Raw genomic sequence first — 26,207 nt, 5'->3', positions numbered from 1 at the left:
GTGAGGCTCTAGAAGGAATGGACTGGACTGTGAATCTCTGCTTTCTTATCATCTAGTCTGGGGCCTGCTCAGTGTGGGTGCTCTTCATGTGTCTGACAAGAGAGGAATGAACAGATGACCACACTAGGACCTTCTTTTAAATATAAATCTTAGTATAGATAGTGATCCTTGTTAGGAAAGCATGATGCTGCAGTGTCTCTGGCAATCCATCACCACCCCAAACTTGTTGACAATGAGCTGAAGGCTGATATGGACAGCTCCTATCTCATGTGCACTCTCAGCTGCTGGGCACTGAGGGAGGGGCTTTCTGTGCATTTTTCCATCCAATCCCCAGGGCACATCTGTGGGCAGTCCTATTGGACTGCCAATGTCTATTTTTCAGAAGATGATACTGAGGCTGGGGCAGCTATGGGATGGTGGCACAGCTTGAGAGGTGGAGCCAGGCTGATTCCAAGTCTGTGTGATCCCTAGGGATCAGAGTGGCATAACTCTGGTGGGGGCGCTGCTCCCCTCCAGAGCTCAGGGGAAGGTCCCTGGAGATCCTGTGGCCTCCAGGGCCTGAGCTCCCCCCGTGCCACATACACATGGGTTCTGGATGGATATGTTTCCCTCTTTAAAGCAGGTAATCATTTAAAATCATTTTAGCCAAACTTTAGCTGTTTTTAAGGAAATCTTTTCAAATGGAATCACAAACCTCTCTGGCGCCCTCAATAGACACACTGATATGGCTTGGCTATGTCCCCACCCAAATCTCATCTTGAATTGTAGCTCCCGTAATCCCCATGTGTCATGGGAGGGACCCAGAGGGAGGTAATTGAATCATGGGGTCAGTTATCCCCTTGCTGCTGTTCTCATGATAGTGAGTGAGTTCTCATGAGATCTGATGGTTTTATTAGGGGCTTTTCCCATTTTTGTTCAGCACCTCTCCTTGCTGCTGCCATGTGAAGAAGGACAGGTTTGCTTCCCCTTGATTGTAAGTTTCCTGAGGGCTCCCCAGCCATGCTGAATTGTGAGTCAATTAAACCTCTTCCCTTTATAAATTACCCAGCCTCAGGTATGTCTTTAATAGCAGCATGAGAACAGACTAATAGCACACCAAATGTTGGTTAACTCAATTCCAAAGCATTTACTGGGCACTAAGTATGTGTCAGCCTGGCTCCTGGGTAGAGATTAGAAAAAATAAATAAGAGATTGTTCCAGCTCTCCCAGTGCACATTCTCTCGCTGTCTCTTACACACATACGTGTATTCCCTCACAGGTAACTACTCACAAAGGAGGCCACGGCAGATGTAAGAAGGCAGTTGCAGGTGGCCTGGGAGCACTCCTGTGGCCTGCAGCCATGACTGACATTCAAAAGCACATGATATCTCTCTGCTCTCCCACAGGATATTATGGCTCAGGGGTGCATTAGACTGTTTATCCCTATACCAGTCATTCTGAAACTTTTTGGTATCATTGTCCTTTTATACTTTTAAAAATTATTGGGGCAGGCGTGTTGGCTCATGCTTGTAATCTCAGTATTTTGGGAAGTCGAGGTGAGCCAATCACTTAAGCTCAGGAATTTGAGACCAGACTGGGCAACATGGTAAAACACCGTCTACAAAAATATACAAAAAATGAGCTGGGAGTGGTGGCATGTGCCTGTAGTCCTAGCTGCTTAGGAGGCTGTGGTGGGAGGATCACTTGACCCTGTGAGGTAGAGGTTGTAGTGAGTCCTGACTGTGCCACTGCACTCCAGCTTGGGTAAAAGAGCAAGACCCTGTCTTAAAAAAATTGTTGAGGACCCCAAATTGCTTTTGTTTTATGTGGGTTGTATCTATCAATATTTACTGTATTAGCATTAAAACAGAAATCTATGAAACATAAGAACACACAGATACTTATCCCACTAGCCTTCAAAGTTACCCCTTCATCACAGTTGTGCTTGGAAAACTCCACTGTAAACTTGTAGAGAATAGGAGTGAAAGGTATATAATGTCTTAGTACTACATAGATAGAAGTTGTTTGGACCTTACAAACCCCTGAAAACATCTTGGTGACTGCCCCCAGGCAGCCCCCTCATCCCTAGCTGCACTTTAAAAACTGCTGCCCCCCAGTGAATGACTAATTGCTAAACTTTTTGGGTTTTTAAGATCTGTCCCCCCACCTTTTTCCTTCCTTCCTTCCCCCTTCCCTCCCTTCCTCTCTCCACTCTCCCTCTCTTTTTTCCTTTTATTTTCTCCTCCCTCTCTTCTTTTGTTTCCTTCTTTCCTTCTGTCTCTCTTTCTTTTTGCTGTGAGGTTCCAACAACTTCTCATTGCTATCAGTAAACGCCTAAGTGTGGCAGCTTTCTGGTTTCTAAATGCTATACTGTTTCTAATTTAAGGTTTGTTATAGTCGTTTCTGAAGTAAGAACGGTTAGGTTCTGTGTGAGTGCTCTGCATTTAAAAACTTGAGCTTTAGCACCCAAGCTTTGTAATACCTTTTTTGTTTCCTTCCTGGTCTTTGATGAGATTCTTAACACTGGACCTTGACATCTAAGTGTTCTTCCTTTAACTGAGATTTGATCACCAAAGTTCAAACAGACCAAAGGAGAAGAAAGGGACTGAGTGCATCTGAGAGAAGCAGACGGAGAATGAGGGGCTGCCAGTCCTGGTGGGGTTTCTGCGACCTGAACAGATCCGGCAGGCAGCAGGGGCAGAGGGAGGGTAACCATGATGCAAAGCGCAGCTTGCACTGAACCTGCCAGAGTCTTTCCCTGGAGCTGAGCAGTTACCCTGAGCTGGGCAGTTAATGCACATTATCTCATTTAATCCTCCAATGCCCTACAAAGGAGGAAACAGAGGCTTGGAGAAGTGAAGTTACTCAGCCAGTAAGCAGTAACTTACTGGTTACTCAGCCAGGCTTTGAACCCCTACCTGTCTGACCTTGCACCTGAATGCTCCATCAGAAGACTTCAGCCCAGCTCAGTGCAGCAGAGGCCAGGAGGCCAGGTTAGGGCTGGGAGGAGGTGGGCAGATGTGAATACTGGGTTTCCTCACACTCCAGTGGAGCATTCTGGGCCATGACTTCATGAGGCTCCTGATCTGGGGATACCTTCACCTGTGGGTGAGACCTTCATGTGGGGCTGAAATTCCTGCATGAAGGCCTTCTCCCCACTGGGCCTGTTTGAATTTCAGAGCTTCAACTGTAAAGATCTCATAGAAGAAAAATAAACCACTCAAAGCAAATACCCGAATTAACAGCAGGGATCTCATCCCAGAGAAAACCTGATATACATCATGGATATAAGAAGCCTTTCAGCCAGTGCTGGGCTCTTCCAGAATAATACAGAGCTCACCCCAAGCAGCTAGCTTTCAATCACAGTGAATACAGAAGTTTGATGACAGCTTCATCTTTAATGCTACAGAATTCAAACCACAGAGATTTAAAACATCAGAGAATTTAAATTGGAGAGGTCATATGGGTATAAGGCATATGACAAGTGATTCTGCTAGGGCTCATATAAACCACCAAGACAAGAGCCTCAAATTTTAGTAAGAAAAGACTCCTCTAGTGGGACTGTTGAAAATGCACATTCCCAGACCTCCTTTCCAGAGAGTCTAATTTGGTAGGCCCGTCCTGGATCCAGGTACTTGCATTTTTACAAGTACTCCAGGTGATTCTGATGCGGAAAGTCCAAGGTTCAACCTCTGCAAAATACTCCACCAGAAAAAAATGCTACAGAGGACATCTATGAACATAAGGAATGTGGGAAAACCTCTCCTATTCCTTACAAAATTATCTTTAGATATCCTCTTCTAAATAACTGAGAGTCAAGGTGAGAATAAGAGCCCCTGAAGATTATAAATAGATGGAGCATGGAGTCTTGCTTAGAATAGTGCAGTGGCTAGGGCTTTGGGGCTGCCCCCATGGATGCTGGCATTCTTGCACTGCCACTTCTGAGCTTTGGAACGATGGCCACATTAGAAATTTTGAGCCCTGGTTTCGTCATAGGCAAAATGAGAATAATAGGATCCCAAGTGCATAGGCTTGGAAAACTAGGGAAGGTTATGCTTATGAAGCACTTTGTGTGGTACCATGCCTCCAACGAACATTCATGAAATGATAGCCATATTGCATGTTGTTTCGTCATTGTTGTTATCTTCTAATACTCCCTAGAACTATGCAGACTCCAAAGTATTGATCAGATAGCACTAGGAACAGATTTGCTATAGTTGTAACAAGCTCCACAAGGACAGGGTCTGCGTCTCAATCAGTACGCAGCAGATTCAATGAATACAATATTTGGAGGGCCTAGTCTAACCCTTTGTATTAAACATGTAGCAAATGAGTGTCCAAGAGTTTATTTGACTTAATTATTCACACAACCAGTTGGGGGGAAAGTATTTTGTGTTAAGTTCACATAATACTCACATGAAGCTTGATGCTTAACATTAGTCATAGAAGAGTGGCTAAGAGCACAGGATTGCACAATTTGGGCTCCCCTTCCAGCTCTGTCATTTTCTAGCTGTGGGCTTCTGGGGGAAATTTCTAAACTTTCCTACCCTTCTGATTTTTCATCTGCAAACAGTGGGGGTGATCACAGTAGCTGCTTCACAAGCTCATGGCGAAGATGAAATGAACTGATGTGTATGGTGCGCAGGCACTCGATGGCTGCTCTCTTCATTCATCTGTGACTGCCCCGTGGAGTTTCAGGTGCAGTGGTAGGCACGAAGGAGGAGGGTATGGGGACAAGAGGGCATGGTGGGACTCTGCAAGCCTCATCCTGTGGACTATTCATGGCTCTGGCCCTGACACTGAGCTTCAGATGGCTGTGGCACGAGGAGCTGGCGGAGCTCCTTCCCTCAGGGTGCTGACCTCCAAAGGACCCCCTCCATGCAAAGTGAGGAGACAATATCTTCTAGAGGGAGGGGCAGACATGCAACCCAGGAATCCTGGGTCCCTGCTGTCCCTTGTCAGGAAAAATTTTGTTCCTAGTTGCTAAGCTGCCCCCCTCTCCTGTCTTTGCTCTCGGTTCAGGTCATCTGTGCTTTCTGAGGGCAGACTCGGGCATCAGGACAGAACTGTCTTTATGTCTCAAGTTTATTAAGAACCACGAATAAATTCCATCTATCTTGCTTAGTTTAGTTGAATCCTAGGGAGGTGAATTCCAATGATGGGAAAAAGATACAACAGGAAGAAATGGACTAATCATTGTTTATAAGTTTTCAATCTTTTAAGTGAGACAGAGAGGCTCAGAAACCCAAGATGAGGGATAATTATTCTCTGGGTAGCAAGAAAGTTTTTCAAATAAATTTAGAAACCTACTTAAATTTATCTAAGATTAGACTGCTAAGTCCTTATTGTTCCTGGTGAGTACCCAACTAGGAGTAAGATCACTTTTCTATCTTCTCCTCACTCCTCAACACATGACTGAAATCAAAATAAGATGTTAGATAGTAGAAATTAAGCTACCATAAAAAGTACTACCACTTGCTACCTGGTTCACATCCCTGCTGCAGCCTGAGTGAAACCTTTAAGCAAGAGGTATTTATCCCAGTCAGTAAGGACACTAGCACACAGAAGGTCAGATTGATTTAGAGATCACAAAGATAATGAGTTCAAAACAAAAGACAAGTGAGGAATTAAATTTCCGCAAGCCACAAGAATAATAAACCCTGTATTGGCTACTATCAAACTGGGCCCAGTGCTGGGCACTTGGACTCCTGAGCTCATTCCTGTGTACCTTTTAGACACTGGAATGTCCAAAAACGCTTGGAAACAGCTTGCAAATTACACATTCATTAAATGCAAAGCAGTAGGAAAATATACAGCTTCTTTTTCCCCCACCTCACTATGTGACCAGCCTCTTTACAGAGATCACAAAGATAACGTATCCTTCTTTGTTTTCAAAGTCAGAGTAAATGCAACCAGCACTATTTAAAAATGGAAAAAAGAGAGCTGTGAGACTGTGGTTTTATGAAGGGTCTACAATTTTTCTTGTGGTTTACTCAAATTACCTTTCTTATGCAAAGGAAAATGACCCAATTTCCATCTCATAAAGGCTCCTGTTCTGGAGAAAGAGCCAGTGCATTACTTTGAACATTTTTGATCATGATTTTAGAGATAACTTTCTGCATACTGTGTTTTAACAAGTGAGCATATTAGTGGGTTATGACCCATTATACCAGAGGGGAGGCAAGTCACCCTGGAAAGAAAGGCAGTATGCTGATCAGATGTGAGCTCAGTGCTTGGGTAGGACGAAGGAAAGGAAGAGAAGCCTTTCCTATGACTTTCAAACCCTGCAGGCTTTTCTAGAGAGACCTCTTTCCAGGCTGTCCCCGTACTCCGTTCCTCAGCCTCTTAACTCAGGACTTTGATGAGCTGTTCTCTTTGCCTATCAGAACTTCCTTCCCCTGCCAGCCAGTAACACCTTCTTTAGCTCTCTACTCAGTCCTGACTTCCTCAGGGATGGATACCTTCCTTGTCCTCTTCAATGCACTATTCTTCCCATTTTATGCCATGGTAGCATCAAGTATGTCTCCCTGTGACACTTCACATGGTGAGATTTTGTATTTACTTATGCATTTTTTAATGACTGTCAATTTCCACAACTTAAGCCTGAGCTCCTTGAGTGCAGGAACATTGCCAGCTTTGGCTAGCACCAAACATAGGGCAAATGTTTAAGTATACATGGAACAATAAATTCTTAGAGCAAACTTTATTTTCTTTTAAGAGTTGATAAAGTCTAACAGTTAGTTAATGTGATTTTAAAACCATCTCTGGCCTCATAGTGGCTCAGTATAGTAAAGAGATGCTTGAAAAAAAAAAACAATCAGGCAACAAAAAGTACTCCCAGTACTTAAAAGGAGGCAGAAGCCCGATTTTTCACTTGGCTAAGCTCCCAAATGCTCTATTTTGTTGAATTTGTATCCCTCATGTGAATAAAGCTGGCAATTGATTTAGTGATGCACATTTTGTAGTTGGTGGGTTTTAATTCTAACATATACATTGAGATATAATGATAACAGATTTTGAGCAACCTAAACCACCTGAATTTAATTCCTGTTTCCCAATTTCCAAACTGCGTACCTCTGGGGAAACTCACATAACTACCCATGCCTCATGTACACCATCAGTAAGTGAGCATATCTACCTCACCAGCAGGAACAGGCCCCGACATGTGACTGTGTCTGGAACAGTGTCTGGCACACAGTAAGCTCTCAGCAAACGTTAGCTATCTCCATTACTCCTCCATTACTACTATAAGTCATACTCTGCGTTAAGTGATTTACATGTATTATTTATATGAATTAAGTCTTACAATGAGGTGGGTTAGCCCCATTTACACATGAGAATACTGGAGGATCTAGTTGTTATGCCTTCCCCAGTTTTCCTTCAGGATGCTTCTTCTGTCTGTGTCCAGCTCTGGGTTGACTCTGCAGAGAGGTCACCAGCTCCTCAGGTGAGGCTGGCAGAACCGTGGGTTGAGAAATCTCTTCTTACCCTGTCCACAGACTCTTCTAAGTTGTTGCAAATATACCCAGCTGGGGCTGTTAGGATATCTCCCTTCCTCCCTCTGAATTTACAGGCACTTCTCTCTGAGTCCAGGGAAGGCCAAGCAGCGGGCAGAACGTGGAAGGAGATGGCACTTGTTGGACTTGCATTGTTTATCACTAAGACAAACACTTCCTGTTATCCCAGCTTGGATAGGGAAGCCCACTGTGCATTTGGGCTGGAAAAGAATGACAAAGGGGTGGAAAAAAAGCCCAGCTGCAAAGCCAATGCCTCCGTCTTAATGCTTTCCAGGAGTTAAATATAGCCCCTGTGTGAGGGAGGGCAGGGGTAGTGAGGTCACCTTGGAAGACTTTTGTGTGTGTTAATTACAGCGATTGCAGGAAACTGAATATTCTTTTATGCTTAAGAGAATAGTACAAACTTGACTCCACAAGATAGAAACAGAAACATTCATGAAGGGAGAAGGCAAAAAATAGTGGGAAGAATTCAGGACTTAAGAGGACTTGGTTTGGGCTCTAACTCCTCCCATTTGCCAGGATGTAATTTCGGGTGAGTTATTTAACCCCCTCAGAATCATTTTTCTCTTCTGTAAGAAGGGGCTTAGAAAGCCCATGCACAGGTTCGTGTGAGGGGGAAATGAGGAATGGCTGGGAAAAGGCTGGCAAATCATAGGGATTATGATTAGAGATGGTAGAGGTCCAGTCTCTGATGTACTGTTATTTCAGGAAGACAGGGAGGTCATGGGGAGTTTCTGGGCGACACTGTTCCCAGGAGTCAGGCGAGGGTGACAGGCTCAGGGAAGCCTGCATCCTCAATGGCCTTCCTCGCAGCAGCTCTGCCCAGGTTCCCGTCCTCCACCAGGAGGGCCATCACTTGGGGCACTTTGTTTCTCAGCTTTGGGCCTCCAGGGAAGCCTTAGCTGCTTCTCCCCAAGCCATTTCCAGACCACATGGGAGGGGGTGGGGGAAGGACACCCGCTTCTGAGGAAATAGCTTTTGGCTGTAGGACTGGGTTCTCCCAGAATTGTTCCTTTGTCTGCGGATTCCTCCTGGTTGAGCTCACAAAGGAAGTGGGTCCAGGAGGAAGTGGAAAACTGTGACACACACGCGCAGTCCACACACAAGATGGCAGCTGTTTCCGCATCCAGCGGCCTGCACCGTCTCCTTTACCAATGGCGTAGGGAAGCAGCGCAGTCCCAGGGAGTGGTCTGGGATTCCTGATGGTAAAAGGAGGTAGTATTTTCAAGCTCTAAAGTGATGCTAAGCATTTTGCATGGATTACTTCACTTACTCTCCTCATAATGTCCCTGTGAGGTAGGTTCTGTTTTTACCTGCTATTTACACATGAGCCAAGTGAGGCTTAGAGAGGCACAGTCATTTGTCTAAAGGCACACAGCTAGCAGGCTGATTCAAACCTAGACCTCACTCCAGAGTCTAAGTTTTCAATCACGGCACTAGCTACTTTCTGGCCTTCTTCTTATAGGCGTCCCCTACCTGCAGAGCTTGCTGGAACCAGCAGTGAGTTCCTCTGACCATTCCCTAATTGCTGTTCATTCACCAAGTCAGGTGCCTGGCCTGAGGCCTAGATAGGGCTGGGGATTTCTGCTTTTGAGATGTCTGAGTTTGAGGACCCATCTCACTAACCTCCCTGGGCTCACAGCAGAGCCTCTGACTAGGGGTATATGGGTTATATCATTAATAATATTAAAGCTATCTAATAATAACAGCCAACATGTATTGAACACTTCCTACATGATGGGTACTGTGCCTAACACTTTTACTTCTTTTAAAAAATAGGACCTCATGGCTGGGTGCAGTGGCTCACACCTGTAATCCCAGCACTTTGTGGGGCTAAGGTGGGCAGATCACTTGAGGTCAGGAGTTCAAGACCAGCCTGGCTAACATGGTGAAACTCCATCTTTACTAAATGAAAGACCCCAAAAAACAAAAAACCCACATGCCTGTAGTCCCAGCTACTCTGGGGGGTTAATGGGGGCTGAGGCAGAAGACAGAAGAATTGCTTGAACTCAGAAGGCAGAGGCTGCAGTGAGCAAAGATCGTACCCCTGCATTGCAGCCTGGGCAACAGAGCAAGACTCCGTCTCAAAATATAAATAAACAAAAATAGGACCTCAGGTGGACAACAATTAATCCTAATCCTTGCTTCATGAGATACTCTCATCATTGGCCCATGCATGCCATATTTTTATTTATTTATTTATCTATCTATTTTTTGAGATGGAGTCTCACTCTGTTGCCATGCTGGAGAGCGGTGGCGCCATCTTGGCTCACTGCAATCTCTGACTCCCTGGTTCAAGTGATTGTCCTGCCTCAGCTTCCAAGTAGCTGGGATTACAGGCACGTGCCACCACGCCCAACTAATTTTTGTATTTTTAGTAGAGACACGGTTTCACTATGTTGGCCAGAATGGTCTCAATCTCTTGACATTGTGATCTGCCAGCCTCAGCTTCTCAATGTGCTGGGATTACAGGAGAGAGCCACTGCGCCAGGCCATAGTTATTTTTGATAATGGTGTAAGCACCCACAAACCTACCATTCAAAGCAAAAGCTAAGATCTTGACACTATCTTAGGTCTAACTTTATGATTCCGCCCTCCTGCCTCCTCTGCCCAATCTCACTGTTTATCATGCCTTTGCTTTCCCTTGTATATAGTTTTAGTACTACAGTATACAAGATGTACTCCTGAAAATATTATTTTAAATTATTAGTGTTAAAATATATTAAAATAATATAGTGCTATAGGTAACCTTTTGTAAATTTTTTCTTTAATATTATGCTGCTAAGATTTATCCATATTGCTGCTTGTCATTGTGTTTATTCATTTTGACTGTTACATGCTATTCCATTGTGGGAATATTCTCTGTGCCTAACACTCAGTGCCTGTTACCTCATTTGCTCTTTGCAGCAACCCTATATGGTGGGAACTCTTATCCCAGCATTACTGACAGGAAACTGAGGCCTAGCAAGGTCAAACTTGCCAGAGGCCACAGGAGCCAGAGTTGGAAACTTTCCGCCTCCCACAGTGCACTATGTTTTGGTGCTCTGGAGAAAACACAGGCACTGGAGCCAGAATCTCAGGGTTCAAGCTCCAGCTCCACGCTTATACTGGTTGTGTGATCTTGGGCAAGTCGCTGTGTGTCTGTGAGCCTCAATTTCCTCAACATCAAAGTGGGGTGATCATAACTGCCCTGCCTACCTCACACGCTTATTGTGAGATCCAAGTCTAATGATGCTGGTGAGAAGCGGGAGCACCCTGTATACTGAAGTTGTGAAAACCAGTAAATTGTGATTAATGTAAATGTGCCATCCTCTTACCTCCCATTTCCAATCAAACAACAGACTCATTTGGAATTCAGAAGAGACTGAATAGCACCTCATTTAGAAAGGCAAAGGATTAAGTGGACAATTGGCTTGCAAAAACCTCAGTGTGATCAAGGAACCAGAAAATCATCAACAGATGCCGCAGGCTACACTAACAGGAGTATGTGGTTGGCTTTGTTCTATTCAATAGAGTTTAAAAATTATTTTTTATTATTTCTGACCTATTTGCAATATCTGAGACCCTACTCTGGTGCTGTTTGTTTGTGGTATTTCCTCTGCATAACCTGTTCTCCAACTGCTACCTCTTAGTAGCTGTGTAACTTTGGGCAAGTTACTTCTCTGTGTCTGTCTCCTCATCTGCAAAATTTGGATAATAATAATACTTATTCCTCACACAGCTGTTGTGAGGATCCATTGAGGTGTTATATAAAGTGCTTAGAGAAGTTCCCGATGCATACCAAGTTGATGATATGATTATTATCTAAAATCTTCCCCACATCCCAGAAAGTGCTCACTTATAACTTTGACAATTGGTTTAAATGCCACTTCCCCCAGGAGGCTGATCCAGCCTTCCCGGACAGGTGAGATTTCCCTGTTCTATGCGCCAGAGCAGATGACTTGTTCGATGTCTTTCTCCTCTGTGAATCCATGAGGACTGAGACGATGCCGACTTTATATCTGCTCAGTGTTCAGCACAGTAGTGGGTACACAGCAGGTGCACTGGGGAGGGGCCAAGTGACAACCTGGAATTCATAGCAAGGACCACAGACTAGGGAGGCCCCATGAATCCTGCCTCTGGCAAATGTCTCCAAGAATAGAAGGGCTCTTGGGGAGTGGGGGGAAAAGAAGGGTGGAACAGATGTGCTCCCTGGGGAACTGGGGCCTTGGGGAGCAGAAATGAACCCGTGAGTGACAGCTCCAAGACCACAATATTAGGTTTACTGTATAGAAGAACTTTCTGGCAGTCTGAACTAAGAGAGGCAGATAGGTGTCCCTTCCAAGGGGGATGGAGCCCAGGTGGGTCAGTCCATCATCAGGAAGGCTAGGGAGGGGTCAGTTCAGTGGGTAGCTGCGGCATTATGAACCCAGGTGAGAAATACCCAACATCAAACCTGGGATTTGCCTTCCCTCACCCAGGCAGGTTTCATCACTTCACCAAGTCTGTTTTCTCAACTGTAAGACAGAGATAATAAGAGTGCTTACCTCAAAGGTTGTGGGAAGAAGAAAGGGAACTGGTGTATGAAGACTGCATTCATTATGCCAGGTTCCTATGAATCATGCTGTAAGTGTTCATTGTGATTGCTGCTGCTGCTGCGGTTGTCAGTGATGAAAGGGAAATCAACCAGGGCCGAGGCTAGATATTCGAGGTGGGAGGCTGAAAGCTGAGCTCAGATGGCCACTCTGACTGTCTGCCCGGGTAGGAAGTCTTCCCTCCTTTCCTCCCCTCTCACCTGCAGAAACCTTTCAGTGTTAAACCTGGATTTGGTTCTGGGCAAGGCCCCCATGAAACTGCCCCACAGGAATTCACCCCTGAATAGGCTCTAGGAGACCCCAGGGTGCTTCCTACCTCCATCATTGGGGTTGAAGACCCAAGAAAATGTTGATCAAAGGTCATGGAAATGGATGCTTGGAGTTTTAAAATGGCCCAAGTATCTCCTCTGCATTAGACTAACAATTCTGTACAATTAATCCTAACTCAAAGTGGAGAGTTTAAAGTTTTATGTATCTCAGCTTTTAAACATCAAGGTGAGCTGGTCTTATAGTCTGCTGCTCACCTGAGATATATGCTGCACCTCCTAACTGGCCACCACCTCTTTCCAATCTCTCCCTTTCCATTCTAATGCGAGTTCACTGTTGGCTTTAATAATCTCCCCAGATTGCAACACATCATCATCTCTTCCTGCTCACAACTCATCCACTGCTCCCCAGGGCCCAGAACACCAGTTTTCCTTTGTGACACAGATGATGAAAGAATCTCACGTGCTCCATACACTCCCTGTGGCTTATCTCCAATGTCTCTGTAATCTCATCCCTTCCCAGGATGGGCAGGCAAGGAGTGCGAATGAAAGTGTCAGAGAGGTAACTTGGATTCCTTTCTAGTTTATTAAGAAAGGCAATCATTTCTACCCCGGAGTTTTAGGCATTTGCTTTCTTTTTTCAAAAAGTTGACTGCTTCTTATGTGCTGAGTGCTTTTCCTATAAGAATCCAATGATCCCTCATTGTAGATAGGAGACTGTTGTTTCCATTTTTAGTTGAAGAAACAAACTCAGGGGGTTAAGTGAAAGGAGTAGAGCCAGGATTGAAACTCTGGGCAACTTGACACCACAGTCGGAGCCCTTAGCTCTTGTACTGTCCTGTCTCTATTATTAGTTACAGATTGCAAGCCGCACAACCTCCAAGGACTGGGACACACCCAGTTAGCAACCCGGAGAATAAGGCCCTACTCTTTGGAAGGACATGGAGGCCCCATTTCACCTCCACCTGCTCTTTTGGGCTCTCGACATGTTGCCCTGCTTTGCTTTCTGAGCATGCTTCTGGGCTTCTCTTTCCATGATTTTCTCCATCTGGAATGCTATCCCTGCAGTGCTCCTGGCTAGGAAATGTCCCTTGAACCTCCTGGTCCTTTATATATTCTCTTTGATGGACACTGACTAGATATGACCTCATGTTCCAGGCACTGGTGACCAAGTTTCACTTTCTCTGCCACACTGGGAGATTCAGGGGCCCTGAGCTTCCCCTCTGGAACCCCTGAGAGCAGCACCTGGTTGCTGGCTGGAGGTGAGGAAAAGCCATCAGGCTCTCTGGCTTCCTGGCACACTCCCAGGAGATCAGTTTTCTTCTTGGTTCAAGTGGAGCTAAAAAAAAAATCCCCCTTGGTTTCACATCAGCAGGATCTGCTTTCAGCAAACCCTTCAACAAGAATGGGCAGGAAGAGTAAATATTTATTCTACAAATGAATAAATCTGCTTCCATCTTCAAAAGAAAGCCTTAGTATAAATTATCATAATTTTTCCATTTTAAGATGCCACTGATTTGAAGATATTTTCATATTGAACAACAGCTTTTTGAAAGAAAAGAGAATAAAATGAATAAATTAAGATGTCAATTGTAAGGTATGTTCTGAGTTTAAAAAAAAATCTTTATATCAATGAAATAAAAATATATATGGTCTAATTTAATTTTTATTTTCTTCTTTTGGCTTTGGTGTTGTCAGAAAAAAACAAAAAAAAGCCTCCAAAACTCTGACTAGGCTATGGTGAAACATGGGCAGATATCAACAATGTGTCCCGGCCAAGTCCCAGCCCCAAACCCGGGTACTCCAGGTCAGCAAGGGTACTCCCTGGTCACCCATACACTGTGGCATCCCTGAGGCCCTGCAAAGCCAATGGACAGGATTTCTCTTTAGCAGAAACATGTCTGTGCTCTGCTGATGCCTGATAACCACATTAGTAACTTGTGGAAAGCCAAATGGGAACCCGTCAGGTGACCGTAGGCAAGCCACTACCCCTTGTACCTGTTTCCCCAGTTGCAGAATGAATGAGACAGGATTAGATAAGTGTTTCCCAGTGCTCTTCTGATGAAGCCTATGGGATCTGCATAGTTTCCTTAGGTGCTGCCCCGGGAGTAGGAGGGATGGAGTGGGCTGTGCTCAGTATTCTCATTCCCCCTTCACCCATAGCAGCGCTGTTGCTTAAGATTTTGTTTGCAAAAGGATTCTGAGGCCAAAAGTATTTGAAAAACACAGGTAAATGGCATTCTGGGGTCCTCCCAATACTACTCTTGAATACACACTCTTGTATGGTTTAAGAACAGTGCTTCATTCCTCAGTTTGGACACACCCTCAGAATCCTTCTCACCACAGTGCTCCAGGCAGACACTCCCAATCTCTCTAAGGCCTAATCCAGCGGTTGGCCAACTTTTTCTGTAAAGGACAAGATAGTACATATTTTAGGCTTTGTAGGCCTTTGTTTCAAGTACCCAACTCTGTCCATATAGTGAGAAAGTAGCCATAGACAACATATAATGAACATATGTGGCTGTGTTCCAATAAAACTTTCTTTACAAAGACAGGTGGCAGGCCAGATTTTGCCCCCGGGCTGAGGTCTGCTGGTCCCTGCGCTGTAATACTTCAACCTTAATGGTGAAGGAACTGAAGCCCAAGGGAGGAATTCAGGAACTGGGTTAGGATCCTTATCTCCCAGCAGTGAATTTCTTCTACCACACTACGCTACTCACTTAGCTGTGACTCTTGCCCTAAGTTGAACTGCAGGCATCTGGGGACTACATGGTTGAGGGAATGGTGCTTGGAAAAGGCACGTGCTCCATTTCTCTCAGGAGATCAGTTTTCCTCTAGGTTCTTAGAGGGCTATAAAAAGCCCCCAAGCTTGCCTCCTGTGAGGCATGCTGCCCGTCAATTCCCCAGAACTGGTATGACTGCAATGTGGTGCCACATTCTGCCCCTGCCGCAGCCTGACAGCTGTGCCAGGGAGAAGAATCACGCCACGCCAGCTCTGCACCTCCACTCCCTACTTGGGGCGAGGCTGGGATTCCCCGAATGGAATTTTAGATGGAGGACAAATCCCGCCTGGGCCCTCCTGGGTCAGTCTCTGTTAATTCGAGAAGAATCAGAGCTTCATGAATGCTGAATACCAGAACTCCAAGGGCCATAGCGTGAAGAGTGTAAAGGATAAGAAATAAAACCTCACACAGGCTGCCTGGCCTGTAATTCCCCAATATTCATGGAGAAGCAGCAGAGAGCAATGGTAAAGAATTCAGCTATGGAGGTGAGTTGGGCTGCATAAATAAACATCCCTTTCAAAACCTCAGTTTCTTCATCTATAAAATGGGATTATGACAGTATCTATTGAGTCATGGGGGGCTTTCAGTAATAAGTACACTTGACTACAACTATTAAGCATTTGCTCTGTGTCAGACACTGGGAATATGACACAGAAGACAGTCCTAGACCTCAGGACTCATACACACAGAAAACAGATAATTCAACAAGTGTGGTGAAAACTTCTAAAAGCCCAGTCTGAGGAGGGTGGTGGTAACTCAAAGTCAGGGGAGAGCTAGAGGTGGATGTGGCCGGGAGATAGATGATGCTGAGTTGCATCTTTCAGGAAGGAGGAAGAGCAGAGTCATCTGTTTGAACCTTAGTTATTGCATCTGTCCAATAGGGAGAGTGTCTCTGCTGTCTACTTTGTAGGGCCATCACCAGGGTCAAGAGATGCCACAGAAGAGAAACTCAGGGCTGGAAGGGTCTCCAGAAAAAAGACTTCAGTGGTCAAGTCTCTGTCTGATGAGTCCCCCACTACACAGATTCCTTCTTGCCCATAGCAGCCCCCCAGTGAACGGCTGCTAAGTGAGAACATGTATGATCACATGGGCAGGGGTTGCCCAGCCTCTGCACAAAGCACTCTGTGGATGATGGGCAATGTCCCTGAAGCTAAACTGAAGTGAAGATAACTGGTGAATGTCAAAGTGCTTCTAGAAGTCAAAAACTTTATAAAAATGTATGTTCTCATAACATGGAAGTGAGCGGCTGAGCCAGGGCTCAGATGTGGGTGTTCTGCTTCCATGTCCAGATCCATTTCCATTCTGGCACTCTGTGCTGGGATATTTATTGGAGGCTGGAGTTCACATCACCTGGGAGTCCACAGTGGAGGGGAGGGGAAGGAGAAGCCAAGATAAACACAATGCATCTCCGAAGGTCCATTTTGTACAAAGATATTTTAAGGGGGCGATAGATGAGGTTAGATATATTATGAACTATAATAAAAATTTGCATTGCTTTTTAAAGATAAAATGAGACATTTCATGCTTTCGAGGTTGCTTTGGGTAACAGACCCAGACCCTAGAGTTCCATTCAGTTGAAAAGTGTGAAAAACAGAACTAGAAGCAAGTGTTTGAGCAAGGTCAAGGGTCAAGATAGAAACAGTGCCTGAAAACAGTAATTATTGCCCTTGTGTGAACATCAGAATCACCTGGGGGATTTGGAAAAAAAAAAAAAGCAGATTTCCAAATCTCTGACCCACTGATCAAATCTTTGTGGGTGTATTTTCAGTAGGCTCCACAGGGGGTGATTCTGGGCCCAGCTGGATTTGAGAACATTGCTTTAGACAAATAGGGAGTGGTCCTTAAGGCAGGCTGGAGAAGGCAAGAGCAGAAACAGGAAGCTCCTATCCGAGGCAACAGGATACAGAAGCCATCCAAGATATATTTCCCAATAATAGTCAACAGGATTTGAGATTTGATTATATAAAGGATGAAGGCAAAGGAAATGATGGATAATGATGAAGGCTACATTTCTGTCCCTAAAGTGAGTATCACTGAAGTGGAGAATCCTGGAGTTGAAAGTGGCCATATCCAACTTCTACTCTGTGAACTGTGTACTCTCACTTTCATTTATTCATCATCTCAACAGACATTTATTGAGCACCTACTGTGCATCAAACATTACATTAGGTCCTGGGGGATGGGCAGAGAGCAAGGAGAGAAGAGCCCTGCCCCAACAGAGCTCATATGAACAGCTAATTCAAGCCCACAGTGAACTGTGATTGTGAAAATGTCAATTCATGAGAAGCACAGGGTGCTCTGAACATCTACAACAGGCATGTAGCTTGGGAGACTGGAAAACATTGCCTTGAGGAAGTCATATTTGAACAGTGAGCTAAGGAAGAGCAAGGGTGAACCAGGAGACGGCATAAAGTATTCAAAGCTTCAAGGAGCAAGGCCAGTGTGAGGAGAACCCAGGGCAAGAGGTAGGTGGGGATCCAAAGCCAGCTAGTAAAGTGGGCAGATAGCAGACGGGGCAGGCCCGAGGCACCACAAGGACAGGAGCTGATGCCTTACAAACAATGAGAAACCACTGAAGGGTTTAAGCATAACCAGACCAATAGCTGTAAATAACTGTCCTTAATTGTATCAGCCATTCTCAAATGCCATCCTTAAGCACAGATAATTCATAAGTCCTATTAAAAGTTATAATATACTGTACATTTAAATAAAAGAATGATTTAGGTTGAAACATAGACTCCTAGAAGTCCTGTTCTCTACAGTGTACAAAAGGGTCAAGCTGTGAAAGCTTCTTGAATTTTAGGTGACGGTAGTCCTTAACCTACATATTAAGCCATTCTGTGGCTTCCCTGATCTGTGGCCACTCAAACTGACTCATCACATCCTTGGGCAACTCGGATTCTACCATTGAACAGTTCTTTTCATTTGTACACTTCTCTCAGATTGAGCCCAAACTGACCTCTGTTTAATCTCCTTCTGAGAAACTTTCTATTATCCCTTCTACAGGACGACGGATTTGAGAACTGATTCCATGTCCCCCCTTCAACTTTAGTCTTGTTCACAAACACCCCCATTTCCTTCAATAACTTCTCATGTGTTGAGTTGTTAGCATAAAAAGGGAAATAGGAAGGGTCATCTGATTTAGTGGTGAATAAGATGAGTTCAAAATTGGGTCACCCAAAGGCGGAGTTGACCTTGGAATGGAAATGTACTATAGGCAGGAGGTCATGAGGGACTGGCGCTCAAATCGTGTCTGGTGATGGATATCTGACAGTTACCCTCATAGAGGGGTTTCGTTTTTCACAGGAGTGAGTGTAGTGAGAGGGCTGAGATGGTCAGGAGATCAGAGGAGAGAGGGACAAGAGCCATTCAAGAAGACAGAGCAAGAAGACAGAGACAGAACAAGAGGCAAGATAAAGCAAGTGGGAGAAGATGGGAAATAACAATTAGTAAGCACCTGCTGTGGGCCAGGCACTGGGAGCTGGGCAAATATTATTGCATTTCAGTCTCCCAATTACAGGTGTCATTCTTCCTGCTTTATAGACTGAGGGAACAACTTGGTTGGGTAACTTGTCTTAGTACCAGAGAGGCTCAGAGGCTATGAGCACCTATAACAGAGGGATGGGGGAGGGAGAGGGCAGAAAAGGCTTCCTGGAAGGATGAGGCACTGGTTATTTAACCTAGACTTATTTGACCCCCAAATCTGTGATGTTCCCATCTCTGCAAATTAGGAGAATGCATCAGAAAGGAGTAGAGGCTCAACAAAGCTAGAGCCCAGGAGATGGGATTTGATGGAGGTGAAAGGCTAGACTTTGGTCCAGTGGAAGTGGGAGCCATTTGTGATCCTTCAGAGAGGGCTCTCAGTGGAGGATGTGATTGGAAGCACGGCTGCAGGAGGTGAAAGGAGCGTGCAGGAAGAGTTGCTGACCATTATTTGAGAAGTTTGGCCAGGAAAGGAAGGAGGAAAAAGCTGGGGTTTGGGGGGAGGTGTTGCACAGATGGCTTCACCATTTTGTTTCATTCTGAGGTTTTCTTGAAGATTAAGAAGGGTATGATAAGCTGATGGTATCTAAAACCAGGATTGTTTTTCTGGACCAAAGATGAGAATGGAGTAATGATACGTTCTTGGCAGAGGGTTGGAAGGGTGGAACTTACTTGGCAGGATGTTCACTCATGTGAAAAGGGGAGTTTGAAACTGATATTTGAGGGAGAGGCTGACAAAACTCTGACAAAAATGAAGAAACCGAACAGCTTTTGTGGGAGACAAAGAAATGGAAGCAGTGCCCACTGACCAGGAGAAGCCTCCACAGAGAACAGAGTTAAGTCCTATGGCCCCATATGACTATTTACACCCATTGCAGAGTGTGGTTAAATTCCAGGTGTTAGATTACATGTATTACTTTTCCCATGACATTCTAAGTGAAGACACTGAAGGGTCAGAGAAATTAAGTGACTTGCCCAAGGCCATGCAAAAAGTTGCAATCAAAACTCAAACCCAAGTTTGTCCATTCTCTGAACCATTCAGCTCCACTGAGTCCCAACACTGACAAAGATGATACCATGAAATATGTTTGGATGAAAAAGTTGATTCAAATATGGATAAGGGTTCTTTTCAAAAGACCATTATCAAAGAAGGAGTAGGAAATGAACTTGGATATCAGGGAAGAGGTATGTTTGCATGGAAATTCATAGCCTTGGGGACAGAAGTTGGGTCGCAAGTCACTGCAGGGGAGCGCATCATATGGATTAGCTACAGGCTGCTTGGTCAGTGGATGCTGTAGGGAAGACCCGGCATTCCTAATTTGGATCTCAAAAGCTGGTTCAACGGAGGCAAGCCACAGTCAGAATGGCTTCTTAGATCATCTGTTCAGCAATGAAAATCTCATTCCATGAAAAGAAGAGCATCAGATTATTTCTTGAGTTGCCCAGTAGACAACATGATCTCCCCAAGAACACAGAATGCAGCAAAAGAAACTGCTCTCTTGGGTTCAGTTAAACTGCAGTAGTTGAAAAAGAACTAGTTGTGAAGGGGAAAGGAAAGGAACCTTGGGGGAAATTGATCATTCCACATGAGACAGGGAGATCAGACATAATGTTGGGCATATTAAGAAGGCAAATTTTAAAGTCAGAAAAAATTCAGACCATAGCCTTAAAGAGATGATGGTTCAAGAAGAATGAAAACTGTGACGACATAACCACAGTCAGTAGGCCTGAAGAGGGAATATATAAGAGAAAATGAACATTTCAGTCACTCAGAGCTGTCATTTGGACAGTGGTCCAGTTATTGAAGGTCATAAGTGGATTTTCAAGAGACAAGCACCATAAGGGATCACCGTGATAAATACAAGAATATAACGTGTTCCCTGTCTTTGAGGTGTACACAAAGCTGTCTAATTCAGTACTCAAAACAGCACAGGGACTCAAAAAGCAATATCAGAGTTGGAGTACCTTGTGGAAAATGCAAGTGAAGTTCTATCGGCAGTCTTATTAATGATGAGTCTGGCAAAAAAGATTGTAATTATTACAATAGCCAGTATTTACTGAGTGGATCCCATATGCTAGGTATTATTTGTAGATTATTTATAACAAATTTAAGAAATAGGTGTTATTGGTATCCATAATTTATCTTCATCTGCGGATGGTGCCACTTGCTTTAGACGTGTGATGTGGGAGGTAGAGACAGAGTTAATTAACTTGTCCTGTAGAAGGTAGTGTCCATAGTCATTGGCTTTACCTGTGTGTTACTTTCACTGATGGTTGATTCTCTTTGTAGGGTATTTGTGAACCAGGAAACCCTCCTGGAAGGATTGCCATTATGATGTGGTTTCTATGTCTGTTATTGTGTTATATGAATCCTTTTTCTCCCCCCATGGGAAGACACATAACTGTTAGAAGAGAAATTCTACCTTCCGACTTTGTTTCCATTCTCAAGTCACTTGACTTTCATGCTGAGCTTTTTAATGCTGCAATTGCTACGAAAGATCTGAATAGTGCAGCTTAAGTGCCATGGAGATGCCTGGGGCCTGAAGCAGGAAGATTTGACATCTAGGTTCTGTTCTAAGGCTTGGCCTGGTCACCTGCCACCAAGGAGGCAGTCAGCAGCAAGCTTAAGATCAGGACTTTGATATGGAGAAAGCTGGGTTTGAAGCCCAGCTCTGTGTCTCACATGGGGAACGAATCATGGAGCAAATTAATGTCAGTGACCTAAGCTGCTTGTTATGGACTGAATTGTGTCCCTCCTAAATGCATATGTTGAAGCCCTAACCCCTAGTGTGACTGTATTTGGAGACAGGGTCTTTATGGAGGTAATTAAGGTTAAATGAGGTCGTAAGGGTGGGGCTCTAATCCAAGAGGATTGGTGTCCTTATAAGAAGAAGGGACACCAGAGATCTCATTCTGCATGCACAGAGAAGAGGCCATGAAGGGACATGGCAAGGTGTCCCTACGAGACAGCAAGAGAGGCCTCACGCGACACTAACTCTGACTGCACCTTGATCTTAGGCTTCCAGCGTCCAGAACTGTGAGAAAATAAATTTCTGTTGTTGCAGCCACCCAGTCTGTGTATTCTATCATTGTGGTCCTCGCAGCAGAGCCCGCTTTTCTCTGAGGTACCATTATGATAGTAGGCCCCATCCTATGGGTTGTTCTGAGAGGAGCCACAGAAGAGGCTGAGGACAGTGTCTGGCACATGGTAAGAGTTTGATGATTTCAGTTACTATTGTGAAATCAGAAGTGTGGTTTTCTCCCCAGTCGGCTGGGCATGACAGTCCCACCTCTCACATGGTAGGCAGGAGGCCGAAATGAGACCTGTGCCTTTTAAGCCTTCCCTGATGACAGAAGAGAGTACACACCTACCTGGGACAGGGGTACAAGAAAGGTCTGCCGGAATCCTTTTTTTTTTTTTTTTTGAGACTGAGTTTTACTTGTGTCGCCCACAGTGGAGTGCAATGGCTCAATCTCCGCTCACTGCAACCTCTGCCTCCCTGGTTCAAGCGATTCTTCTGTCTCAGCTTCCCAAGTGGCTAGGATTACAGATGCCCACCACTACGCCTGGCTAATTTTTGTATTTTTAGTAGAAATGGGGTTTCACCATGTTGGCCAGGCTGGTCTCAAACTCCTGACCTCAAGTGATCTGCCCACTTTGGCCACCCAAAGTGCTAGGATAAAAGGCATAAGCCACCGCACCCAGCCTGGAAGACTTTTTGAAGTCTCACGTTTTATCTTAAAATGCATGCAGATTTTGCATTCTGATTCATAACATGGTTGTGTTTACAATTATTTATCAGAGTAGGGAACTGAGGATCCAGGCAGTTAAACCGATCTTGTGTGCCCCAGCCTCAAGACCACTTTACTTGAGATATAGCCTTTGTAAGTCACAAAGAACTGATCTGATGTGAGGAATTAGTAGTATTCTTTTTAAAAATCAACATTGCTGTACAAGTAGTCAGTTTGAGGTGCACTATAAAGTGTGCTGTATTTTACTAATTAAACCACAAACCACTGCTAGAGCTCCTCAGCAGTGGTTTAATTAGTAATATACAGCACACTTTATAGTGCACCATGTGCCAGGCATGGTGTCAGCAGATTGATCACAATAGATCCACTCCTTGCCTTCCTGCAGCTTACTTCCGGGTAGGGAGACACTGAACAGTCAGATAACTACATCTATAAAGTTGTGACAAGAGGTGTGAAGGACGATAGCAGGCTAGAAAAGCCTGCAGGAAGAGAGCAGGTTGGAGCCCTCCTAGGCTCTCAGCACCAAGGGATTCCTAGGAAGACTGCTCTGGAGGCAGCCTTCTGACCTGGAGGTGTTGGTTACCCAGCATTTACAGTGAAGTGAACTATTGTCACCCTCTGTCTTAGGATGACACAGTGCACTTTCCACAAGCCTGAGTAGGCATAGGTATAGATTTTTTTTTTACTGGAGATCAGACAGGGTGGTATTTAAAAACTGGCGGGGAGAGGGGTGGTGGAAGGGTGGTGGAGATGGGGGGCAGGTAGGAGTGTGAAGGGGAGGGTGGATGGTGCCATTTGCTTTAGACATATGATGTGGGAGGTGGGAACAGCATGACTGAGGGGCAGGAGAGGTGCCTCTTCTCTTTGTTTTTCCTCCCTGATGTACACTCTCTGCACACTTGCCTAGAAATCAGTTAACAGGTGAGAACAGCTTTACAAATCTAGGCTTCAGTTGCCAAAGAACCAAACAGAAGCCCCCTCTCTTTCCTGCCTGCGCTTCCCAGCCCCTGAAGAAGAAGATGAATGTGGTATATTGTGTTGGGGAGGGTCAGGTGGGGAGGCTGAACTGGAAGCCAGGAGTCCCCTCTGGCCCTCTGAGCTCGCCCGACTTTCCCCTTAACAGGAGTGCGGGAGGTTATCCCACACCTGCTCTGGGCTCATCCCCGCCCCAGTACTTCCTAATTGTTCCCATGCCGCTGTTTTCCTCCCTTTTTCCTCCCTTCAAGGGCTCAGCACAGCAAACAGGCAGATGGGGGAGAAGCGTGAGATTTTCATGGGGTGGGGAGGGAATTTTCCATTATCAATAACAACACTTCACCTGTTGGCACAGCACTCACCGGTTTATCTAGTGCCTTCACACCTGTGATCTCTTTGGATCCCGGAGGTGCAGACTGAAACCCTGAGGTTCCGATTCCCAGCCTTTGACACTGTTTCCATGTCCAAGTAGGCCACTTCTTTACAGACACACACACTCCCATTTGGCCACTTTACTTAAAATGTGCTCTGCGGAAGCAGTGGCTCACGCCCTTAATCCCAGCAATTGGGGAGGCCAAGGCCGGCGGATAACCTGAGGTCAGGAGTTCTAGATCAACATGGTGAAACATCTTGTCTTCTAAAAATACAAAATCAGCCAGGCGTGGTGGTGCATGCCTGTAGTCCCAGCTACTTGGGAGGCTGAGGCATGAGAATCGCTTGAACCCGGTAGGCAGAGTTTGCAGTGAGCCGAGACTGAGCCACTGCACTCCAGCCCGGGCTACAAGAGCGAAACTGTCTCAAAACAAAACAAACTAAACAAACACAAAGAGATGTACGCTGGTCCCCAACGAATGCCGCCCTCTTGGCTCACATCAATCTCAATTTCAGAAGTCCCTCCACTTCAGTGAAACGTCTACCAAATACACTGGAAAAGAGTCGGCAAGGTGCCTGGGAGACTATCTAGTCCAACTTCGACGCCGGTCAGGGAGAAGGGCCTGGGCCGAAGACACAGCTGGTCCCGGACAGAGCCACCCCCGCCTCCTCCCTCGCTCACTCGCGCACACAAGCACACGCGCGCCTGCTCGAGGCTCTTTTCCTTCTCCCAGTGCCCTGGGCAGCTGCAAACTTGGGTGCCCTGGGGCTTCTCCCCAGGGGCTTCCCACGGCGCGTGTTGAACCTGTAAACCTTGTCTTCCCCTTTAGAGTGGAAGGCGGCGGGAGGAGCTCGCGGTCCTCCGGAATCGAGAGGGGGATCTTTTATGAAGTTACAAATCCTCAACCTATGAAAACTCCGATTTCACACACGGGAGGCGACTCGGCCCCAGGACACGGGCATTGACACGCACTGGGTCGTCCCGGCAGCTGGAGGCACCTGTGCTCCAGCGCCGCGTCTCCAGTTCCCTCTGACCGTTCCTCAGCCCCCGCCCCACCGTCCGCCTCTCTCCCTCCTCTTCCTCTCCGGCTTCGGATCGCCCGGTCTCCCTTTCCCGCCCGGCGCAGCAACAAGTGCGGGCGCCATGGCCCCTCTTACCCCGGCCTCGGTCCATGGCGTCGGCCGGGTCCCCGGGGCGCGGGCAGCAGGGCGCAGGGCTCCGGCGCGGCTGGTGGCGACGGGCGCGCTGCGCTCTCGGGCCCGCCCTGCGGCCGGCGCTCTCCGCGGTCCCCTCCCCCCGACAGGATGCTCGCCGGCCGCCCCCGCCCCGCCCGCGCCCGCCCCCGCCCCTCCGCGCCGCTCCCGGAATAGACCCGAGCACGCCTCGCCCCCTGGGCCGCCGGCCGCTGCCCCGCGGTCCCGCACACGCCCGCGCCGCGCCCTGCCGCCCGCTGGCCCTCCCGCCGCGCCCTGCCGGACCCTCTTCCCCGTCCGCACGCGTTGGTTCCCGCGCCCGCGCGGCCCGCCCCAGCCCGGACCCAGGTGGTGTGCGGCTTCGCCCGCGCTCAGCTACCGACGCGGGCCCACCACCGCACCCCGCAGCCCGCCCCATCCGGAATGCGGAGGCCGGTGCGGCGCGTTTCCGTCCGATGGAATCAAAACTCCCTTCCCTGCAGCCTGCCGCCACCCGTTTCCTGGTTTTGGGTTTGTCTTCTTTCGCCGCGGGTCTTTTCTGAGCGCTTTCTAAGCCAGACAGTGGGCCCGTGGCGACGCCGGTGCAGTGTCAGTGGTGTTGCGAAAAGAGAGTGAAATAATAACAAAGATCTTCAGAAAGAAAAGCACCTAGGAAAGCGAGAGAGGCTTGCTGAAAGGTGGACAAGGGCTTGGGACACTTTCAACTAAAACGTGAAAACATACGAGGATCTGGGAGAATTCAGAAAAAGAGTAGAAAAAACGTGAAAACATGCAAAACAGAGTGATTAAAAAATGTGGAAATGAACACTTTCGGCATACAAAATACAGTGCAATGTAAGTGCAGTCTTCCCAAGATTGTAGAAAATATCACTATGACCCGTGTGGAACAGTAATGGGATTTAAGTTTAAAGCTGTATGAAGAACGTCAGCTTCTTCACCTTATTAGGATATCCTTGTGAAAATAGGTCTCACTCATTTATCTATAATATCAAACGTCTGACTTTAAGACCCTTTGTAAAGTCCAGGACCGATTGTCCTCCTAGACACAGCTCCTCCCACCAAGGGCCAGGCCATGGTTTTCAGCTTTGAGCAGGCCACTGTTCCCTTCTTAGAACATTCTGGAATGGGGAACACCAACCACAAGGCATGGAGGCAAGAAAAGGCCTGGGAAGGAGCATCTTGTACTTTCCTGGACTGGAAATATTTTCTCTATTGCTTTTATCGGTAAATTGAAATTAACATTGTCTTTAAAAAATTGCATCAGTAGTTTATTTAGTGTGTATGTGTGAGAGCACTCAGACCAAACGTGGT

At 46.1% G+C, this 26,207-nt stretch overlaps 1 protein-coding gene across 1 annotated transcript in view; it reads right to left on the bottom strand.

The window, feature by feature from the left end:
* AFAP1L1 (actin filament associated protein 1 like 1) overlaps positions 1-24,984 on the bottom strand; it is a 68,947-nt gene extending 43,963 nt beyond the window's left edge. Inside the window, exon 1 of the mRNA XM_064366501.1 lies at positions 24,861-24,984. Coding sequence (XP_064222571.1) covers positions 24,861-24,876 — 16 coding nt within the window. The 5' untranslated portion in view covers positions 24,877-24,984. The remainder of the gene's footprint in view (positions 1-24,860) is intronic.
* Positions 24,985-26,207: the final 1,223 nt, after the last annotated feature.

This window comes from Aotus nancymaae, unplaced genomic scaffold, assembly GCF_030222135.1.
Source record: "Aotus nancymaae isolate 86718 unplaced genomic scaffold, 86718_ANA_hifiasm-v0.15.2.pri h1tg000064l_1, whole genome shotgun sequence".
NCBI lineage: Eukaryota > Metazoa > Chordata > Mammalia > Primates > Aotidae > Aotus > Aotus nancymaae.
The sequence above is the reverse complement of the archived record's forward strand: the minus strand, read 5'-3'. Positions and strand labels throughout refer to the sequence as shown.